Below are 18,665 nucleotides of genomic sequence, written 5' to 3'. Positions count from 1 at the left end.
TTTCAGGAGCTAATGAGTTAACACTTTTGGCAGCAGATATTTTTGTTGCAACTGGCTGTCCTTGCACAAACTACTTTAAGGAGAATATATTGGTGAAAAGCCATATAGGTTATTTACATAGATAGAGTTTCATCATCTCCCACTCCAAAACAGGCTGGGTTGGTTATGCTGATGTAATGTTTTCTTTATCATGGTTTGTGTGAGGCTAGGAGCACATGTTAGATTGTGTTTTGCTCTTTTAGTATGTTGATGGTAGTCCTTTGAGATACTAGTTTAAATTACGCAGCATGTGCAGTATTTTAAAATCAGTTTCAGAAATCTAATATTCAAACAAAACCAAAATACTGCTTGTACTATGAGCTTTGTTATGCCCCAAGTTCTGCAGAAAACAGCACCCAACATTTTTAGGAATATACCTTGAAAAATATTCCGAGAAGATCTTCAGTTTTCCTTTTCAACAAGTAGAAGAGAACAACTTTCAGGTTTGCTCACAGGAGCTAATTTTCCCCTTTATTTGAGAACCATTCTCAGTCCCTTCCTGGTATGAAAAAGGTGGTTTGGCATTAGGTTAGTTCAGTAGTTTGAATTCACTGTTCTGTTCAGGATAGAACTAAAATACTTTTTAAAAAGTTAGCCTAAGTCTTAAAGAATGTCTACAAGAGCTTTTCGGTTTTGTTTGGCAAGCAATTTCAAATCCAAAATCGCATCACTTTCTGCTGTTAAAACACACCGACTCTTGCAACATGGCCTGCATCTAAACTGAAATCAAGCACACATCTTTTACTGATACGACACAACCTCTGTTTAACGAAAGATGGGATATAATCTTAAAGACAACCTCATCAAAGCAGCTGATACAGGATCTGTGTAGAATTATTCTTTTACAGAATTGCTTGCACTAGCTGGCATTTTCTTCAAATGAAAGACAAACGTTTGGTTTTGGTAGTTATTGACTACTTTCAAGTTACTTTTCCTTTTATTTCAATTTAAAACAGGCAGACATTCTTTATTAAAGTTCAAAGAATTCCTGTCTGAGTCTAAAGAGAAACTTATGGTGATTTTTGTTATCTAAATCCGTACATTTCCATACTCTGGGTGCCTGCAACACAGAAGCCTCAGAGAACACCCCTTGCAGCGCAGCGCGCCCCCACTGCGAAGCCCAGCCGCCGCCTCAGAGGAAATCTCCCCCCCGCACCGCCAGCCGGGCTGCCCGGCCCGGGCCCGGCCCGGCCCGGCCCCGCCGCGTGCCCCCCCCAGACTACATTTCCCGCCGAGCCTTTCGCCGCGGCAACGTCCGCCCTCCCTCGCCGGCGGTCGCGTGACGGCGCCGAGCTCTGCCATTGGTCAGATTTGAAAAGAATCGCGGCCGTGCCTGTTAGTTTTGTTGGTGAGTCGCAACGGTTGCTAGGGCCGCTCAGCAGAGCCGAGCGGCTCTCGCCTGGCGGAGGTCGGTGGCTGGGCTCGCTCAGCCTGCCGTGCGCTCTCCGGTAAGGGGTTGTGGGGCTGTCGGGCTGCCGGCCGCTCGCTAGAGGAGGGAAGGAGGCGGCGGTTTCGACCTCGGGGTCGCGGAGCTGGGAAGCGGTGCTGGGGGGTCTGCGTGGCGGGCGGTGCTGAGGGGTCTGCGTGGCGGGCGGTGCTGAGGCCTCTTCCCCTCGCTTCTCCCCTGGCACTACGGTGGGTGAAAACTTGTGGAGCGGGGGATGTGTGTGTGAAAACTTTTAGGTACTGCTGAGGGGCGTGCAAGTCACGGGTAGCGTCCAGGGCTATGACCAGGCCATGCGGCAGTGTCCCGTAAGAACGGGAAAACACTGTGAAGCCTTGCAGTGAGAGATTGGTAATTGCGGAGGAAAACTTTTCTTTTAAATTTTTTAAAGTGTAAGTACGGATGCGTTATGTTTCTTTATAAGCTGCCAGCTGTGAGGTTTGGAGCCTTTTCAACCCTTGTGCTGTCTGACAGTGCTACAGGTTGTGTGTGTACCGTGACCAGGTTTTGCTTTGTGTGCCATTCTGGATACCCTTCTCTTAAGGTGTCTGCAGCTCTAAACTCTGTTGTCAGGATAAGCAGAATTACAATAACGTATCCCAGTATACAAGTACATTTTAGAGGCTACAGCCGGGCAGTATACCTGTTTACCCCAGAACATCTAAGGTAATTACAGTGCTGTATGACACAATGTGCAGACAGATGGACAGTTTGCATCTTGTGTTTTACATGCTATTAGTGGTTCAACCTGACTTATCTGAATGCTGGGCTCATATGAATGCTTTGAATTCCAGCTTTACATACATAGCTTAATGTTTGTATTTTGCCCCTTAGGTAAAAAAGCACAGAGTGAGAGCATAATCTCGACAAATCACACTTTAAAATAAGCTTATATTTAAAACAACTAAACTGTCAGTTACCTAACAACTATGTTTCCTGTCAAGGTCTGGTAAGAGTTTTGCCCTGTGACTTTGTGTAGCTGATGAGGAAGACTTCTAGATCGGGACAGCACAGGTATGTTTCTTTCCAGTAGTAGCTTATTCCCAACTTGGTGTTTGTTCAAGCTTTGTCAGTATTTCAGGCCAAGTTTTTCCTGGTTTTCATATAGTTGTCTGACAAAAATAAGAACTGTAGATTAAACTAAACATTGCTGCTTAGTTTATGTATAGCTTTACCTCATTTGCCTCTTGGTGAAGTTTGTCTGGCTTCATGAAGCCTTGTATCTGCCTTTTACAAGCTAGATAGGAAGGCTGAACTGTTAAATGTTTTGACACCAAAGTGCTGGCATATTTCAGGTTTTTTGCTGGGCGGAACAAAAATATTACGACTGCTTAATAGGCAACGCCTTTTCTGAACCAGCCCTGGTCTGTCCACTGTTTTAATGAATGCTGTGTGTTCTCCATTAGTATTTAGAGACAAAATATATATACGTGGCTGTAGCATAGACATGGGAATGTAGTATTAGACCATTGACTCATCATGTCCAAAGCTTCAAAACTGTAGGAGACCATGTGGTAGATGTCTAATTGCTGGAATGCTTGCTGCCATAGTCTATGAGCCCAGTGAGTTGCTGTCATAGTCTGTGAGCCCAATGAGTTAAACTTAATTCATAACAAAAGCTGCCAAGCCACGTCTGTAACATCACAGGAAAAAGCAACTGGAGAGTGAAGGGCAGACAAAATATGCTAATATTTTGAAATAAAATGCACTTTTTAAAGATTATTTTGAAATCTACCTGTCTACTATCAACACTGAATCAATTTACTTTCATTTTCTATAGCAAATTTTCACTGCCCAGATTCTGAGATGCACAAAAATCATTAAATTTTGGATTAATAGATGAATTGCTGATCTATAAAATGACTGAAAAAGTTACTAAAAAGCAATTCTGTAACTTGCCCTCTGGCATGAGGTCTAATTTTCTAGTGTCCCCTTAATAGCTAAAACTATATGCTAGTCTTCAGAATTTTTCTGAACTCTGTCATGCATTAAGCTACATTGTGTTATATTTATAATACCAATTATTTATCAGGTCCTGCAGAGATAACCATGAAGTCCGGGTTACTCTTGCAATGAACTTTTATTCTAAATGGACACAATAATGGGATGATGGAGAAACGGATGTGGAACAATATGATTGTTTGGTGTTTTTATTTTTTAATTCTATCTTCCTTGTCAAACATGGGTTTTAGCAAGGTTGTGGTATATGTGTAAGGCTTTTTCCCTCGTAAACAGTTGCTTTGCATTGAAAGAAGAATGGCTGGTCTTGTTTCATCGTGATGTGAACTCCATTGCAGACCCTCTCCCCAGCTATCAGAAACTTGCTGTGTAAATTTTGAATAGGATAAAGAAAGCTTTCTCCTTAAAGAAACTGCAGCTATCAGTTTCAAATTGGCTTGTCTTATATAAGAGACTTCAGAAGCTCTATGTTATGTGATCAGAAAACAAAAGAAGGATTTTATTTTATCTCGCAGGATGGAACCAAATTTGGATAAAGAGGAATTTTTCAGACCATCCTATATTGCTAGTGCTGAGCCACTTCAAAGAACAGGGCCAGTAAGTGTGGAAGACCTTAAAACAGATCTCTCTGGTGATTTTTCTTTGGTTTCTTCAGACTCGGACACAAGCCAGGTAAGAAAGCTTTAACGTTTGCATTGTTTGGATATTTTTTAATAAGCTTAGTCTTTTCATCAATACGAATAATCAGAATTTTACAGAGAAGATGAAAAGCATATTTAGTATGTTTTTAATTTGGAGGAGATAGATAGGATTAGACTAAGTTGTGTGGCACTGCATTGATACCTTATTGGGCGCATCAGTCTTGGAGCAGCTTAATCATAGAATGTTTTTGTGGGTTTCATTCTTGATTTCTCATTGCCTTAGTGTCGTGTGTGTGTGTATATATATATATGCTGCAAGATTATGAACTCTTAAGTTATCACAGCGAACTTCTGCAGAGGCCTAAGCACTTGTGAAAACTGATGTAGTGAATTACTTTTGCTTCTCTTGTCATCAAATAAGTCTGTTCAAAGTAGCCTGGTGAAAATAAAACTGCCTTAAGATGCTAGCTATCCAACAAAGAAGCTAGTCAAATTTCTAACTTCCTTATTTTTTTTTTATTTAAGAGGAACGTTTTGGAGCCTAAGGGACACATACAAGTTTGCCTGCGTATTAGGCCATTTACATCGTTGGAGAGAGAAAATGAATTGCAGGTGTGACATTTATATAGCTTGAAAATGCCTTAAATGTATGCTTGGGGTTTTTGGTTTGTTTTTTCCTCTAAGCTGAGCTTTTCATACACTTTTCATGCCTGCATTGTTTCTGGTTCCTTTTAATAGAGCTGTGTTTCGATTGAAGATTCAACAAGTGTCATACTGAAGCCACCCCAATATTCTTTGAGTCGACTGAGTGAAAAAACTGTTGGACAGAAGTTCACTTTTTCACAAGTAAATGAATTGTCTTTAAAAATTTTTAATCTTTTCCTGGAAAAATTTGTTTAACTTTATATTATTAAATAACAAGCCAACTAGATTTTTAAACTGTCAATAGTCTTTAAGATTATAAACATACAGAATTTAAAGGATTCTTTAAAAGTCTCTAATGATTGCTGAAACAAAATAAAGATGTTTCTTGGTAATGCTCAGGTGTTTGCCCCTGAAACAACTCAAGAAGAATTTTTTGAAGGCACCATGAAGCAACCAGTGCAAGACTTCTTAGATGGATATAATCGTCTTATTTTTACATATGGCGTTACAAATGCTGGGAAAACCTACACATTCCAAGGTATAAGTAGAAATGTGTTCTTGAATGAAATTCCTTTTTTTTTTTTTTTTTTTTGAGAGGATTACTTCTAGCAGAAATATTATAACTCTTTCCTTTATTTAAGCTGTAGGCCCTGTACATTGGCTTCTCTTGAATAATAATAAATAGCCTTTGAAAGTCTCCTTCCATAACCAATATCACTAAACTGCCAACTGACAGTCACTGCCAGAGTTTACGTAAACATACAGTGGTATTGCTTTGTAAGGCTGTAATAATTTCAACCAGGTGTATGTGACTTCTTTTTTCCTCCAAGTATCTAGAGGGTGGAGGGGGGAGTTAAGAAAATATGTGTTCTGTATATCAGAATGTGAAAAGTGTGTAAGTCCAGACTCATATTTTTTTAATCATTATTATAAAGGTCATATGCATCTTATATGCATTGTCTCCAAATAAGGAATAGTATTTGAGTCCGTTTCAATTATTACAGGCAGAGCATAAATGTTTTGAAACATATTTGAGTACTTCCAAGTATTTCTGTCTTGTCTCGAGTTTCTGAGTTTATCAATAATATCCTAGGAGACCTTGTCTCCTGATGTACTGTTTCTGTACTGTTAAAGCTCAATATCCTTTCTGGTTGGAAGATGTCATTCTTTAATTATTTTTCAAAACATTTTAACAAATAAGGTGGCTTGATTTAGATGGAAACAATTTCTCCTGTAATAAAATGGCAGTTCTAGATTCTATAATGCTTATTTTATACACAGAAGTAGTAGAAGGACAATATGTCTTATGCCATATGAAATTGATCTTCATTGAAGTGACATTGTCTTCTAAGTGATCTTCTGTTAGGTAGATTATAACTAAAGACTACTGCCACTATTTTCAGTTATCATTAATCTGGGGCAATGATGGCATGCTCTGTCCTAATAAATAATAGGTAAATAACAACCCCCCAAAATTCCTAAAGTGTACAGTCCCGCATGCTTGGCTAGTTTGGGCTATATTGTGTGGGTTTTCAAGACTTTTTGATTCATGTCTTTTCAGACTCTGCAGACTTTTTCATGCTATTATATTTTTCTAGGACTTAACTATCAACTTGTGATAAGAACTGTCAGGGCAGAATGTTGCCTACAGGGTGCCATGATTTCCTCTTCTGTTATTCCCAGTATTGTCAATATAGCCTTTCCTTTCTGGCAGTACATGGCAGTCTGTATTCAGTCAATGGCAAGGGACTTAAGTGAAAGATGCAACAGTTTTTTAGGACTGTTTGTTGTTTGCCAGTGATTGCTACTTTGTTCATGTGAGGTTGAATTACAAGTGGCATTACGAGAAACAAAAAATTACGAGTAGATGAGGAGAAACAAATGTAATCCAACAGTACTTTAGTATGTTATTTGGTTCCTAGCTTGGTGTTTGAGTGCCAGCTAGATTTTACATAGGTTCTGACTTGGGCAACACAGCTAGTGCTGTAACTGGTGAAAGCCCATCTGTCTCAGGAGCGGTAGGAGTTATCAGAGGCTGGAAGATAATGCTGTCAGTCTGAGACAGGATAGTTGTTTCTCTTCCATTCTCCCCTCTTTCCTCTCCTCTCTGGTTTAGAAATCAAAGTTAAGTGAACCTTTTTTAAACTTGCATCTGGATTCAGAAAGATCAAGTGTTCACCGAGGCTTTTATCTGACTCCTTTTTGCCTTTCATGTGCAAAAGTAGGATGCTTTGGTAGGAAAGGGTCTGGGACAGGGAAAGGAGTGAGTCTTCACAAGGCTTCTAGAACTTTTTTGGTAGGGTCTGTGGAATTAGTACAGGACTGCAGCTGAGAGAGGAGTCATCAGTTGTATTTGCAGATTACTTCCTTGAGAGAGAGAGTGAAGGCAGCCTATGAAATGCAATTGAAAAACTGCAAATCTCTATTGAATGTGCGTTGGTTGTGGTTGGTTTGTTTTTTGTTTTTTTTCCTTAAGGCTAAGTTTATGCAGAACACCCCATCAGTTTTTATGTTCTGCCCCTTACTGTCTAAGGGGTAGAGCATGAGCTGTTGCTGAAAGCCAAATACCTTTCAGAACACCAATGACATTGCTATTACCTTGAGAATAAAAAACCCACTGCTTCGTGCTGTAAGTGGCCTCCAAATCCATCATGTATGCCTTGAGATTAGAGTTGCTTATCTTTCTGTCTTTGTTTATTTGTATATCTTGTTCACAGTAATAATTAGGGTCTTTCTTTGGTATGTTGCTTTCAGGGACAGAAGATGACATCGGTATTCTGCCAAGGACTATGGATATGTTGTTTAAAAGTATTCAAGGGAGGCTATACACAGCAATGGATTTCAAACCCCATCGGTGCAGAGATTATATAAGGCTGACTAGAGACCAAGTGAAAGAAGAAACTGCTATTAAAAATTCAATACTTCGCCTAACAAAAGAGGTAGGGGAGCACTTCTTTCTGTACTGACGAGTACATGCATCTTTAGATAGCTCAATGTTACCATGTTCATTTTTCAATGGGAAGCAACTCTCTGTATTTAAGTATGGACGTGTCTTTGCTGTCAGGTAGCTCTTCAGATGAGCAGCAAAGTGAGCAATATTGCTGATGAACCCTGTTCTGTGAATTTCTGCCTTGTGGCTGAATACTTTATAGAATGTAAACACTAAGGTTTTTTTCTATAGTTTGAGCATCTGATAATTTATCCTCTGGGGTTACTGGTGCTTAATAAGGATGGAATGCAAATAGTCTCGCCATCTGCGGGGATGCTAGTAGGTCTTCTCCTTTAAACAATTTACTCTCTTCCAGGATACTTGAAAGAAATGAATGATTTTGAGGTTGTTCCCCTCTTCCAGTCTATGCCAATAACCTCAAAGGAAGCAAAGGGTTTTTTGGAACAGCAGAGCTATAAAGCTGTTGGATTTCTAAAGATTTGAATTCAAACAGGTTTCTGCTGGACTTTATTCTTAAACAGTTCACTATTGAGTAGTCCAGAAATACACTTCAGTTTCATGAATTGCTTGGAACTCTAAAGCTGTTTAGTCCAATTACAGTTGTGGGGATTTGTATTTTGTATAAGCATACCTTTTTCCTGGTGTCTTTAACTCTGAAATGAATGCAATAATGTAAGAAAACTGAGCATATGCTAGGAATTGGAACTAGAAAGGGATTGCAGTGCATTTTTTATTTTTAGTGAAAAGAATTATCTGCCTAGTGGTATGCTGGGTTATAATACAGTGGTGTGGCTGTTGTGGGATGGAATCTATCTGTTACCTTGATTTTTATCCGAGTTACTTAACTAGAATTCTCCAGTGTGGAAGGCAGGTGGCAGCAGAATTCTTCAAGACTTCACTTCAAAAGCACAGGCGTATGTTCTATCTAGCTCTAGCAGTCTTTAAGGGCTTCAGAAAAAACGATCATGTATGTGTCCCCTGTAGTTTTGCCACTAAATCTCTAAGCTGAAGTATTGTTCTTATAACAACAGTTTTCAAAGTTTGCACCTACTTCAACAGAGAGAGGTTTGGGTGGGTGTTTTATATGCGTAAAGCTTAAACCTGAAAGTTTTGATTACACACATATTTAACTATTTCAGGAATTGCTTTATGGAATCCCAGCTTTATATGACATATGCTCTTGACAAAACATTAAAAAAACCCAACCCAAATCACACCTGTTTTTTTAATCCATGTTTCTTCTCTTAAGCATACTGGTTTTGGTAGACGAGTTGCACTTCTTTGCAGTTCTGTGCCTAAAAAAACCAAACAACCAAAACTAAGAGTGGGAATGGAGTGTGTGTGTATTAACCTCTATCTGTAGGGATTTGTTTTACTTTTTTTTTTGTTTTTTTTTTTTAAAGAATTCAGCAGAAGGAAGTTTTCCTTCTCTTTCTAAAACCTGGGCTTTATTTCAACTGTGATACAGCCTGTATCATGTAGTAGTAAGTTGTTCACTTAATTTCTTAAGTGAACAAGTGTTCTACATTTACCTCTATTTCTGAGAGTTGACCTAGGAAGCTGTAAGATACGGAATCCTGAATTAGCAAAATACCAATACTAAAAAATTTCCAGACTCTCTAGATTCACCAGGTTAAGAATAATGTGTAAACTACAACTGGAGTTCCGCAAATCATCCTGTTAAATCACCCTGTTTCTCTGTGGGGTCCCACCCCTCTATTTTTCTGTGGCTAGTTTTCCTCTGGCTCAGGGAGCTGAAGTGCTCTGTACTGTGATAGGGCCTGATGTAAGGGAAGTGTCAGGGATGAGTATTAAGGTAAGAACAATCCTTTCAATAGGAGTGAACAGGTGCATTGAACTAGACATGATGCCTAGTCAGGATCTTTGTATTGGCATATTGCAACTACACTGTATTACTGTCTAGTAGGAGCTGTTACAAAAGGAACTGGTGATCTACTGTCAACGATGTATCTTAAAGCCTCTGTTCTCTTTTGTAGGTAGACCATCAAGATAGCACTAACAGCAAAGCACCAGTTGGTTGTAAGGGTATGTTTTATATTAAAGAATTGCAATTAAAGCAGGCAAAGAAGCTTTCTTAAAGTCAACAACTGACTTCTGGCCTATGTTAATAATAAAATGACTGCTTGGCATTTTTATATGCCTGTGAATTGGATAGTGATCAATTTATCTGGCCAGAAAACACAAGGATAAAATGGTTAGAAGTTTACCTGAACAGACATTCAATGAGATGAAACTATGGCAAGGAAAAATAGTACTACTTATGCTATGGTTTCTAGTGGTATCCTGACCCTGTATGTAATTAGATAAACCTAATTCTAGCATTTAAAAACTCCCTAAATACTAGGTTTGCTTTAAAATGTTAGAATGATATGTACTTGTCAGTTTGATTCTTTTAAAGACATTGAAGAGACTTGAATAATTCTAACAAAGCTGCATGTTTTTGATAGAATTTGCAAGTGGGAAAGGAAGTGGTAGATGAGGTGTCTGGGAAATATGTAGGGTAAGCATGTGACTTCCAGATATTTAAGAAAGGGGAGAAAAGTTTCAAGGGATTTTTGTCTGGGGTAAGTGCTTTTTAGAAGGCTGCTGTAATATCAGTTTTCACTTATTAATTTTTTGAATAAAGTTTATTTTACAAGGTCTATACTGACTTGTAATATTTTGTACTTGACAGATTTGGAAGAACTCTTAAAAGGCTCAGAACAATCTAGCACAACTGTGAAAAATCACGTGAAATTTTCTCTTTGGGTTTCATTTTGTGATATTTACAATGAATGTTTTTATGATCTACTGATTCCTATGTCAAATAACAAGAAAAGAAAAACACTACGCCTTGCTCAAGACATCAAGGGATGTTCTTATGTAAAAGGTGATTAGAATACATTGCAAATTGCCAAACGTGTAATTTGAGAAGTCAGTCTTCCTGTAATAATATTTATTTCTAGATTAGAAAACTCCTAACTGTATTCACTGTGGCACTAGAAATGTCTGCCTTGGGTATGAAAGGTAACAATCTACATACACAGAAGTATCTGTACCTTTAATAGTGTTTTCTCTCTGTTGTTAACTGTAACTCTTAAAAGCCTGCGTGCACTCCACTGACTTGATATTTCTCTGAAATGGGAGAAATATTGAGAACAATTGACAAATTTTTTAGTGTTTTGGTTTTTTCCATTTTCTTAAAAAAGACTCCAAATTCTTACCTATAGTTATAATTGGCTCAACAGTTCTATTTTGTTAGTATTTTCAGAGAATATGTGAGAAAGTTCAGTCTGACTGCAAATTACATTTTACAGTACTCTAATGAAGCCTGTGATGTGATTTGTTGTGGGTTGGGGGAGGCGGGGGGTTAGCAGAACTCTAACAGTTCAGTGTTTGTTTCTGGCCATGGAAATAACAGGTTTCAAATCCTATTTGATTTATAGGTTCTTTGAAAAATCAAGACACCAATTCTAGATTAAAGGCTTTTTTGGAGGTGTTTGGCCTGCTCCTTTTATCTTTTATATGCCAAATTATAATTCAAAAAGCTGAATCAGATGATAAACCCAACTCCTTCATTTCTTCAAAGACTAGAAGAGGTGTGAAGTAGGAAATAGTCTGCTTTGAGCTATGCTTCAGCATAATCTCTTTTTATAACATTTGGAGGTATAAGGCTGTTCCTGATGTTCTTGAGGAAAACCAGCTGATGATTTTCTTATTTTTCTTCGTCACAGCTGGTATTTTTGCTAGTACAATTTTGGTGACCTCTAGTTTAACAGAGGCCATAATGTTCATATTCTAAGTTCCATTAGTAGGGATGTAGGTATTTACTCTAGCCCATACCAAGGTGATATACAGTCATCATATTGCAGACAAAATTCTTCACTGATTTTCTTTTTTTTTTTTTTTTTTTTTTAACTTGATGGCCCTGAAAGATGTCTAGGTGATTTTCCCCCCGCACCCTCAAAATCGTAGGCTAAACCAGAGAAGCTGTCCAGGTAGAATTCTGCCTTGATGAGTATGAACATAGGGCGTTCATGCTCATATTAGACCCTATGCTTTGGCTTTTCAGAGTGGAGGCTAAGGTTGCTCACTTAATTTGGATGGAGCATATTTCTGTGTGCTAATAGGATGAAATGATGAGAGATATGTGCCCTTCCTTTCCCATGGAAGGAAGAATCTTGATTTTGTCGTCACATAATTTCTGTCTGAAGCATGCTTAGTAAAATGTTTTTGTCTCAAATAAACGTATTATTCTTGGTGTGCATACGTTATCCCCTAATCCCTTCTTTCTTTTTGATAATGATATTTACAAGATTACTGTGTTTGTTCTTCCTAAAGGTCTGCAGTGGGTTCAGATTTCTGATTCTAAAGAAGCTTTTAGACTTCTAAAACTGGGGTTGAAACACCAGAGTATCGCAAGCACGAAGCTAAATACTTTCTCCAGCAGAAGGTGAGAAACTTTTTGAATAGCACTGGGCATAGGATGGTGTCTGGGAGGAAGGGGGAACTAAAATATGGATTGTGGCTTTTAGGAGGGGAAGAGGCTTTAACAGGGTCTAGATATCTAGGTTTGGCATCCTTTAGCACTGTGTGACCCAATGTTTTAGTCAAAAGGATTCAATCCGTCAGTAAGATGAACCTGTACAAAAGCTAACAGATTTATCAAATACTGTCCTTCAGGCAAAAGCACTTAGCTTTATTCCATCTAAATGTCTGAGGAAAAAGCAAAATAAAGGCTACACCAGCATCTCTTTAAAAGTTTGTATCTGATAGAGTATATGCTGAGACAAGTTGACAGATTCAACAGTGTTTTGAACAGATGTTGTGGAGGCTAAAAATATTTTGAAGGTATTAGTCTACTTTATCTTCTCTGCTGATTTAAACTTTTCCTTTTAGTCACAGCATATTCACAGTTAAGATACTAAAAGTTGAAGATTCAGGAGCCCCACAAGTGACCCGAGTCAATGAGTAAGTTCAGAGCAGAGACCCTCTCTTCTTTTGTGATGAAGTTGTCAGTTATCTTCTGTGTTGGTGTACTGGTACTGACTATATACCCAGTGCTTCCTGGTAGAAGCTCATGCACTTTCTACCCACTTCCCACTCCTTTTCCCCACTTTCTACAATCATGCAGTACTTGGCCCTCTATCTCCAGCCATCAGGTTGCAGTGCTGTTCTATATCTTGTCCCCTCTGTTCAGCACAAGTTTCTGTTAGCCTGCTATATACCTGAACTCGTCTAAGTCCTCAAAAGGAAGAGGATGGTGTGGGGGGGAGGGGAAATAAGAAGTGTGTTGGGAAAAGATTTGTCAGGAAGTAATGTAAAATTTGATTGGGAAAGCAACACTGAAAAGAATGGAAGTGTTTGTGCAGATGAAGATCAAGAAATTCTTCCTCTAAAAACAGTGATCATTTTAAAAAGTGAATAATTTGTGCATGTTCTAAGGTAAATAAAGGGAGTTTTCCTTATCTGTTTTCAGATTGTCACTGTGTGATCTTGCTGGTTCAGAAAGATATGCCAAGACCCACAATGAAGGTCATAGATTGAAAGAGAGTGGAAATATAAACACCTCTCTTCTGATTCTAGGCAAGTGTATTAACGCACTCAAGAATTCTCAACAGTCAAAGTAAGTCCTTGTACGAATTGCAAACTGGTTGTGGCTTTTAGGTATTACCTACAATGTTTAAAATATGCAATGCTAATACTAAGTTTTTGGTGGAAATGATGTATAGACTTGTTGATCTACCAAAGTTATCTTAAACTTGCCTTGTTCTGCTCTTTAAATCATCAATTCTAATCTCCTTTAAGCATGCTATTGTATATTTTAGCAATTTAACTTTACTCCTCTGAGCTTGGTTTATCAAAAAATCAAACTTTGGAATAAGTTTAAACCCCCCTTTTCACCAGTGTCATAGTAAGTGTCAAATTTTTAGCCTTTTATTACTCCTTATGAACTAACTCAACTGTCTATACTTCTAGTGTAACATTTTTTCATCAGCAGAACATTGCTGTGCTATCATAACTGTGCACCATTTGACAAAATTTGTCTGGTTTTTAATAAATACTGACATAACTTTTAACACTCTCCTCCTGATCCAGCTAACCATATGCAGACAAAAGAAAGCCTTCCTACTATATATGTCCTACCTTGGGGATCTAAATAAGAGTGAAATAATACAAGAAGCTAGTTGTCTAAAAAACAGTACAATATATAGTCACAGCTGGTTATAACTGTCCAGGAACTGCTTTCTCCACATGTTCTCATTTGCAGCTCTACTTCTGTCCCAGAAGTTAAATGAACCCAGTCGTCTGATGGATGTGCTTTGCCAAATTCACTTACCCCGTAGCACTCTTCCTGACAGCCTGTTCAAAGTCTGTAACACCTTAAGATGAAGAAGCTTTGCTAGTGTGTGTTCCTGATTATGTTCTGTGAATTTACAGTCTGTCTTATTTTCCTGTTCTTTCCAGATAGGAAGGATGCATTAAAACTAGCGGCTGCTTAGAGGGCTGTTAATGTATTCAGAATGACTTCTTCTGATCCCAATAACTTGGAATTTTAAGAGATCATGCTTCAGAGCATTTCTTCTATATTGTTAAAGTGTTAATACATGCCCTTTGCAAGTTGAATAGGAAATAGAAACTTTCTTAAAATTATTTTGGACTACCAGTCCTGCAGCAAAGCTATTTGTGAGCTGTCTATGTACTCTGGTAGGAGTGTCGCTGCCTTCCTGAGTTCTGTAGCACTGTCCATGTAACTGAATAGCTGTTATGTGTCCAAAATGCAGGCAACCTATTTGGTGGCAAGTGTGCGTTCAGTCATGTTTTAGGAATTCTCATAAAATTTCCTATAAGCATCAAAAACTACATCCCCAGCTGTTAAATTCAAGGGCACAAATTGTGATTTTTTTTTTTTTTTTTTTTTTAGGAAGTGCCAAACTGCTGGGAGATTAGGAAGAAAGTTCTGAAAAGTATCTCCATGTGTTTGGTGTATGCTCATTTTCTTGCCTAGGCACTTGCTCTTGTCCATTCTCAGAGGCCGGATACTGAGTGAGAGAGATCTCTGATGTTGGATACTGCATGCCTAGAACTAGATATGTTCTCTTCATTAATGTGGAAGGGAAGAGAGAGGTTGGGGTATAGTTTGGTGTAGCATGAGGCTGTGTGACCTGCCCAAGGCTAAACGTTGAACACTTTCAGTTTAAGTGCTCCCATTGGTTATATTGCTATAGCCTATCTAAGATAATGGCTAAAGCCACAGTCACAACAGCCACATGGTCTCTCTACAAACAGCTGCATCTAGTCCAAAACAATTTTAATTTATTTAATGACTACTACTTTAATAAATATTTTTAAGTCTTCATGCTGGGTAGCTTTTACACTGACTGGAAATTATTAAACATCTGGTCATCTGTTCTTTTGTCTTTAAAGGTCGCAGCAGCACATACCCTTTCGGGAAAGTAAACTAACTCATTTCCTTCAAGGATTCTTCAGTGGAAAGGGGAGTGTATACATGATAGTAAACATAAGCCAATGTGCTTCAACGTATGATGAAACACTCCATGTGTTAAAGTTCTCGGCCATTGCACAAAAAGTAAGTGTGTTGCAGTTTATCTTGATCAGTACTTCTGATTTGCCTTTAAAGAGCAGATTCCCTCACTCCTAAGAATATGAATTTAGTGACTGGGTTTTTCTGTCTCATGTTGCAATCGTATTTTCTGATTGCTCCTAGTCAGGCTTTATTTCCTTGTAAAGCTTTTAAAAAGGCTTTGTTGGTACATATATTTCCTATTAAAAATCCGTAATTCCCATAAAATATCCAGCCTGACAAGACACTTGCTATATTTGGAAGAAATTCCATGAGATCTGGGTGAATTTTTCTTCTGTAGTCATAGCATGCTCTCACCTAGTAGCAAGTCTAGCTGCCCCATATACTAGTGCTATCTTAATGTGGAATATTGCTCACCTGAGGTATGTAGGTTGAGCACCAAAGAGAATTTGAAAGGTTGTCTTTATGTCCTCAGGAGCTTCAGTGGGAAGGTGGAGGTTAAGCAGAATGAGTAGGAGTAAGTGCAGGGATAGAACCCTGGTGGAGTTGGAAGACAAAAGTATTGGGGATCAGTGCTGCAGCCTTAATGGAAACCATGGAAAACTTCTGTTGACAGTTAAATATGTTCAAAGGACAAGAGATCCAGGCCATTAGAATGTGGGCTCATCTAAATGGGTTAAGTACAACACTAAAACAAACAGAATTTGTTGGATGGCATTTGTGTAATGCAACTAGAAACTCAAAGTATAGGAAATACAGAAATCTGAAGGTGCATGAGGTGGCAACCCTCTTGTACGTTGTCAAGCTAGTGAAACTTGGTGTTCCTGCAATCAAAAGAAGGGTTAGACTCTAAAGTGACTTCTTTATACTCTAGCTGGAAACCAGTTGAAGTAGTGACTCTGAACAGATGATAGGCTGGGGGAGTACTGTGCTCAGGAGACCTATAGGGAAGTGCAGCGGGTATATCTTGGAAGTGCCAGTAGAGGATTAAAAAATACTGAAGACTTTATTCTTTGTTTTCTGGGTAGGTTTTAGCTATGGACACATCTGTTTTTGTCCAAGATCAGTCATTTGACCAGAAATCAACAACATCATCACTACTTAGTCACATTAAAATGCCAATTTCAAGGAAAAGAGTTACTGTCCTATGGGACAGGAGCTTAGAAGATGTGATTGAAGATGGTAATGAGATGGAGGAACAGCATATGTCAGGACAAGAAGCAGTGCAGAAACATGAAGATAATAAAGTTATTATGGGAAAAAAAGAGTACATGGTATGTGCCAGAGGTATGTTAAGAATTAGCGTAGCATGGGGTCTTGAAGCAAGGTATTATTCTGGTTTTCCCCCCTCTCACCTTTTTTTCTGCTCACCCTTATTTTATCTAAATCCAGCATTAAGAACTAAAAGTGGGATTACTCATGATGTGATGATGCCTGTTGTGGGAAAACTCTATAATGTGTCTGAATATAGACCAGGCAGTAAGAATTGCAGATTTGGCTTTCTCTCCTTTTGGTAGCCTGTGGTCAATGCACAGCAAGTATTACCTGCTTTTAGCAATACAGAAGACTGTTTCTCTGTATTCTGTGTACAAGAAAATGCTGAAAACTGTTCCTTAAGGAACGGCAAATTTAGTCACTTCTAGGGAAGATGAGGAGAGAACTGAGGACTAGAAACTGTTTTGTGGAGGTTTCATTAATATTGTCCCAAAAATGAGCACCTGGAAAACAAGAGCCAAATCCTGTGGAGCTTAAGCCTGTTTAAGACAACTTCAAGAATTCTTGTAATAAAATGGATGTTCTTTACAAATGCCTGCTCTGTGCAAACTTATAAACTGCTGTGTTAGTACCAAAGAGATCTTCTGATCTACTCATAAATCTTCCTGTTTATGAATAAGCTAATAAAAGAACTGGAAGAAATTTTGTCAGGTGGAAGGGTAAAGTGGTGTTGTAGTGTTTGAGGAATGAGAAAAATCTCACTTATAGGAAACCATGTCGTTATGAAAAACTTAATACTAATGGTAATTCTAGATGCTGCTGAATCTCATAGAAGAGTTGAAGAACAAACTTATTGCTGAAAAGAAGAATAAGTTACTGCTGGAACTAAAGATTCGTGAAGAGGTGATGCAGGAATTTGCCCAATATTTTGCTGAGCAGGAAATATATTTCAAGTAAGTTAGCTTTAAGTGGTTTTTAAAGTTAATGATTAAAAAAAATGAAATTCCATTCATTTATTTCTTAAATCTGTCTCTTGGCTATAAGAGACCACACTCTTCTGCTAGACTTACTGCCTCTGTTAATAGATCAGTTTCTGTTTGGACTATGAGTTCAGGAAAAATACTGTGTAGGAAAGGCTTTGATTTGGGGGGCATGGGGGGTGTGTGTGTGTGTGTGTAATCTGTCAGCAGTGTTCCTGTAGAGCTCTCCCTAACAGAAGAGCTTTGATAGGATGTCTGTAGAAAGAGTGACACTTGCAAATTCTTTGGTTACTGCAGTCTTAGTGATACTTCAGATGGGTATTCTGGCTCAAGAAGCTTAGAAAAAATGCTTGTAGTCAAGTGTTAGCCATATCTGTGTATATATGTCTCCCCCTCATTCTTCAGGAGTGTGCGTACTCTGGTGTAGCAACACCATTTTGTGTATTGTTTTATTGTGCCAAAATAAAGAAAAAACCATCTTTGTTTATAGGCAGCTGTACTAATAACTTTGTAGCAGCTCATACTAGCTAGCTTTTATCTGACTTATTTTTCCTACTATAGTGAGTTCCTTTCTTATGAACGAGAACGGCTTCAAGAAGATTCTGACAGACGCCTGGAAATCTTCAAGGAACTTGTAAATGGTGATCTAGAAGACATGGATGAAGAAAATGAACTAAAGGATAAGCCTTGCAGTGAACAAGCTGGACCTCTGGTATTATGCCCCTGATAACATCCCTTTCACTAACTACCTGTTATGGTGATGGTACGTCTCAAGAATTAGAAGAATGGTTTCAAGGAATTGCATGCTGCCTAACTGTATCCTCAGCAAGATATATTTATCATGTTCAATAGGAGTAGTTGCTGTGCCTCGGATATGCATTTAGGAATCTGGGGTTTTCTGCATTTCTGCAACACAAAGTGAGAATTACCGTGTACAAAGAAACTGGGGGAAAAGCTGCAATTATGCTATAAACTGTTGCACTGAGTGCCTGTTTAAGGTATTTGAAGCTGACTTCTAAGACCCCATATATGGATGGTACTGGAGTGGTCCCAGAGACTTCTTTCCTCTTAAGGCTATTGTGGCTACAACTGAAGCAATGATAACTGTATATACACTTAAGCATAACTAAACTCTGAAGTTGAGGCTGGTTCTTGTGAGTTTTGAACCCTTTGTTTTTAAAAAAACAAGGAGGAAAGAAAGTCAGTGTTTTAAGTACAGCTTAATTTGATAAGTTACCACAAACTT

General features: G+C 38.4%; 1 protein-coding gene across 1 annotated transcript; it reads left to right on the top strand.

The window, feature by feature from the left end:
* The first annotated feature begins 1,428 nt into the window (after window positions 1-1,428).
* Window positions 1,429-18,438, top strand: LOC141919117 (kinesin-like protein KIF20B). Its single transcript, XM_074814092.1, has 16 exons — window positions 1,429-1,487; window positions 2,428-2,497; window positions 3,958-4,114; window positions 4,609-4,695; window positions 4,822-4,929; window positions 5,128-5,266; window positions 7,483-7,667; window positions 9,676-9,724; window positions 10,374-10,568; window positions 12,020-12,131; window positions 12,578-12,649; window positions 13,158-13,304; window positions 15,107-15,269; window positions 17,253-17,392; window positions 17,981-18,131; window positions 18,418-18,438. The coding sequence occupies exons 2-16, from the start codon at window positions 2,466-2,468 to the stop codon at window positions 18,436-18,438; spliced, it is 1,758 nt and encodes a 585-aa protein (XP_074670193.1). The 5' UTR covers window positions 1,429-1,487; window positions 2,428-2,465.
* The last annotated feature ends 227 nt before the right edge of the window (window positions 18,439-18,665 follow it).

The sequence above is a fragment of the Strix aluco genome, unplaced genomic scaffold (assembly GCF_031877795.1).
Source record: "Strix aluco isolate bStrAlu1 unplaced genomic scaffold, bStrAlu1.hap1 HAP1_SCAFFOLD_80, whole genome shotgun sequence".
Classification (NCBI taxonomy): Eukaryota; Metazoa; Chordata; class Aves; order Strigiformes; family Strigidae; genus Strix; species Strix aluco.
Note: the sequence above shows the minus strand (reverse complement) of the source record. Positions and strands in the feature narration are given on the sequence as shown.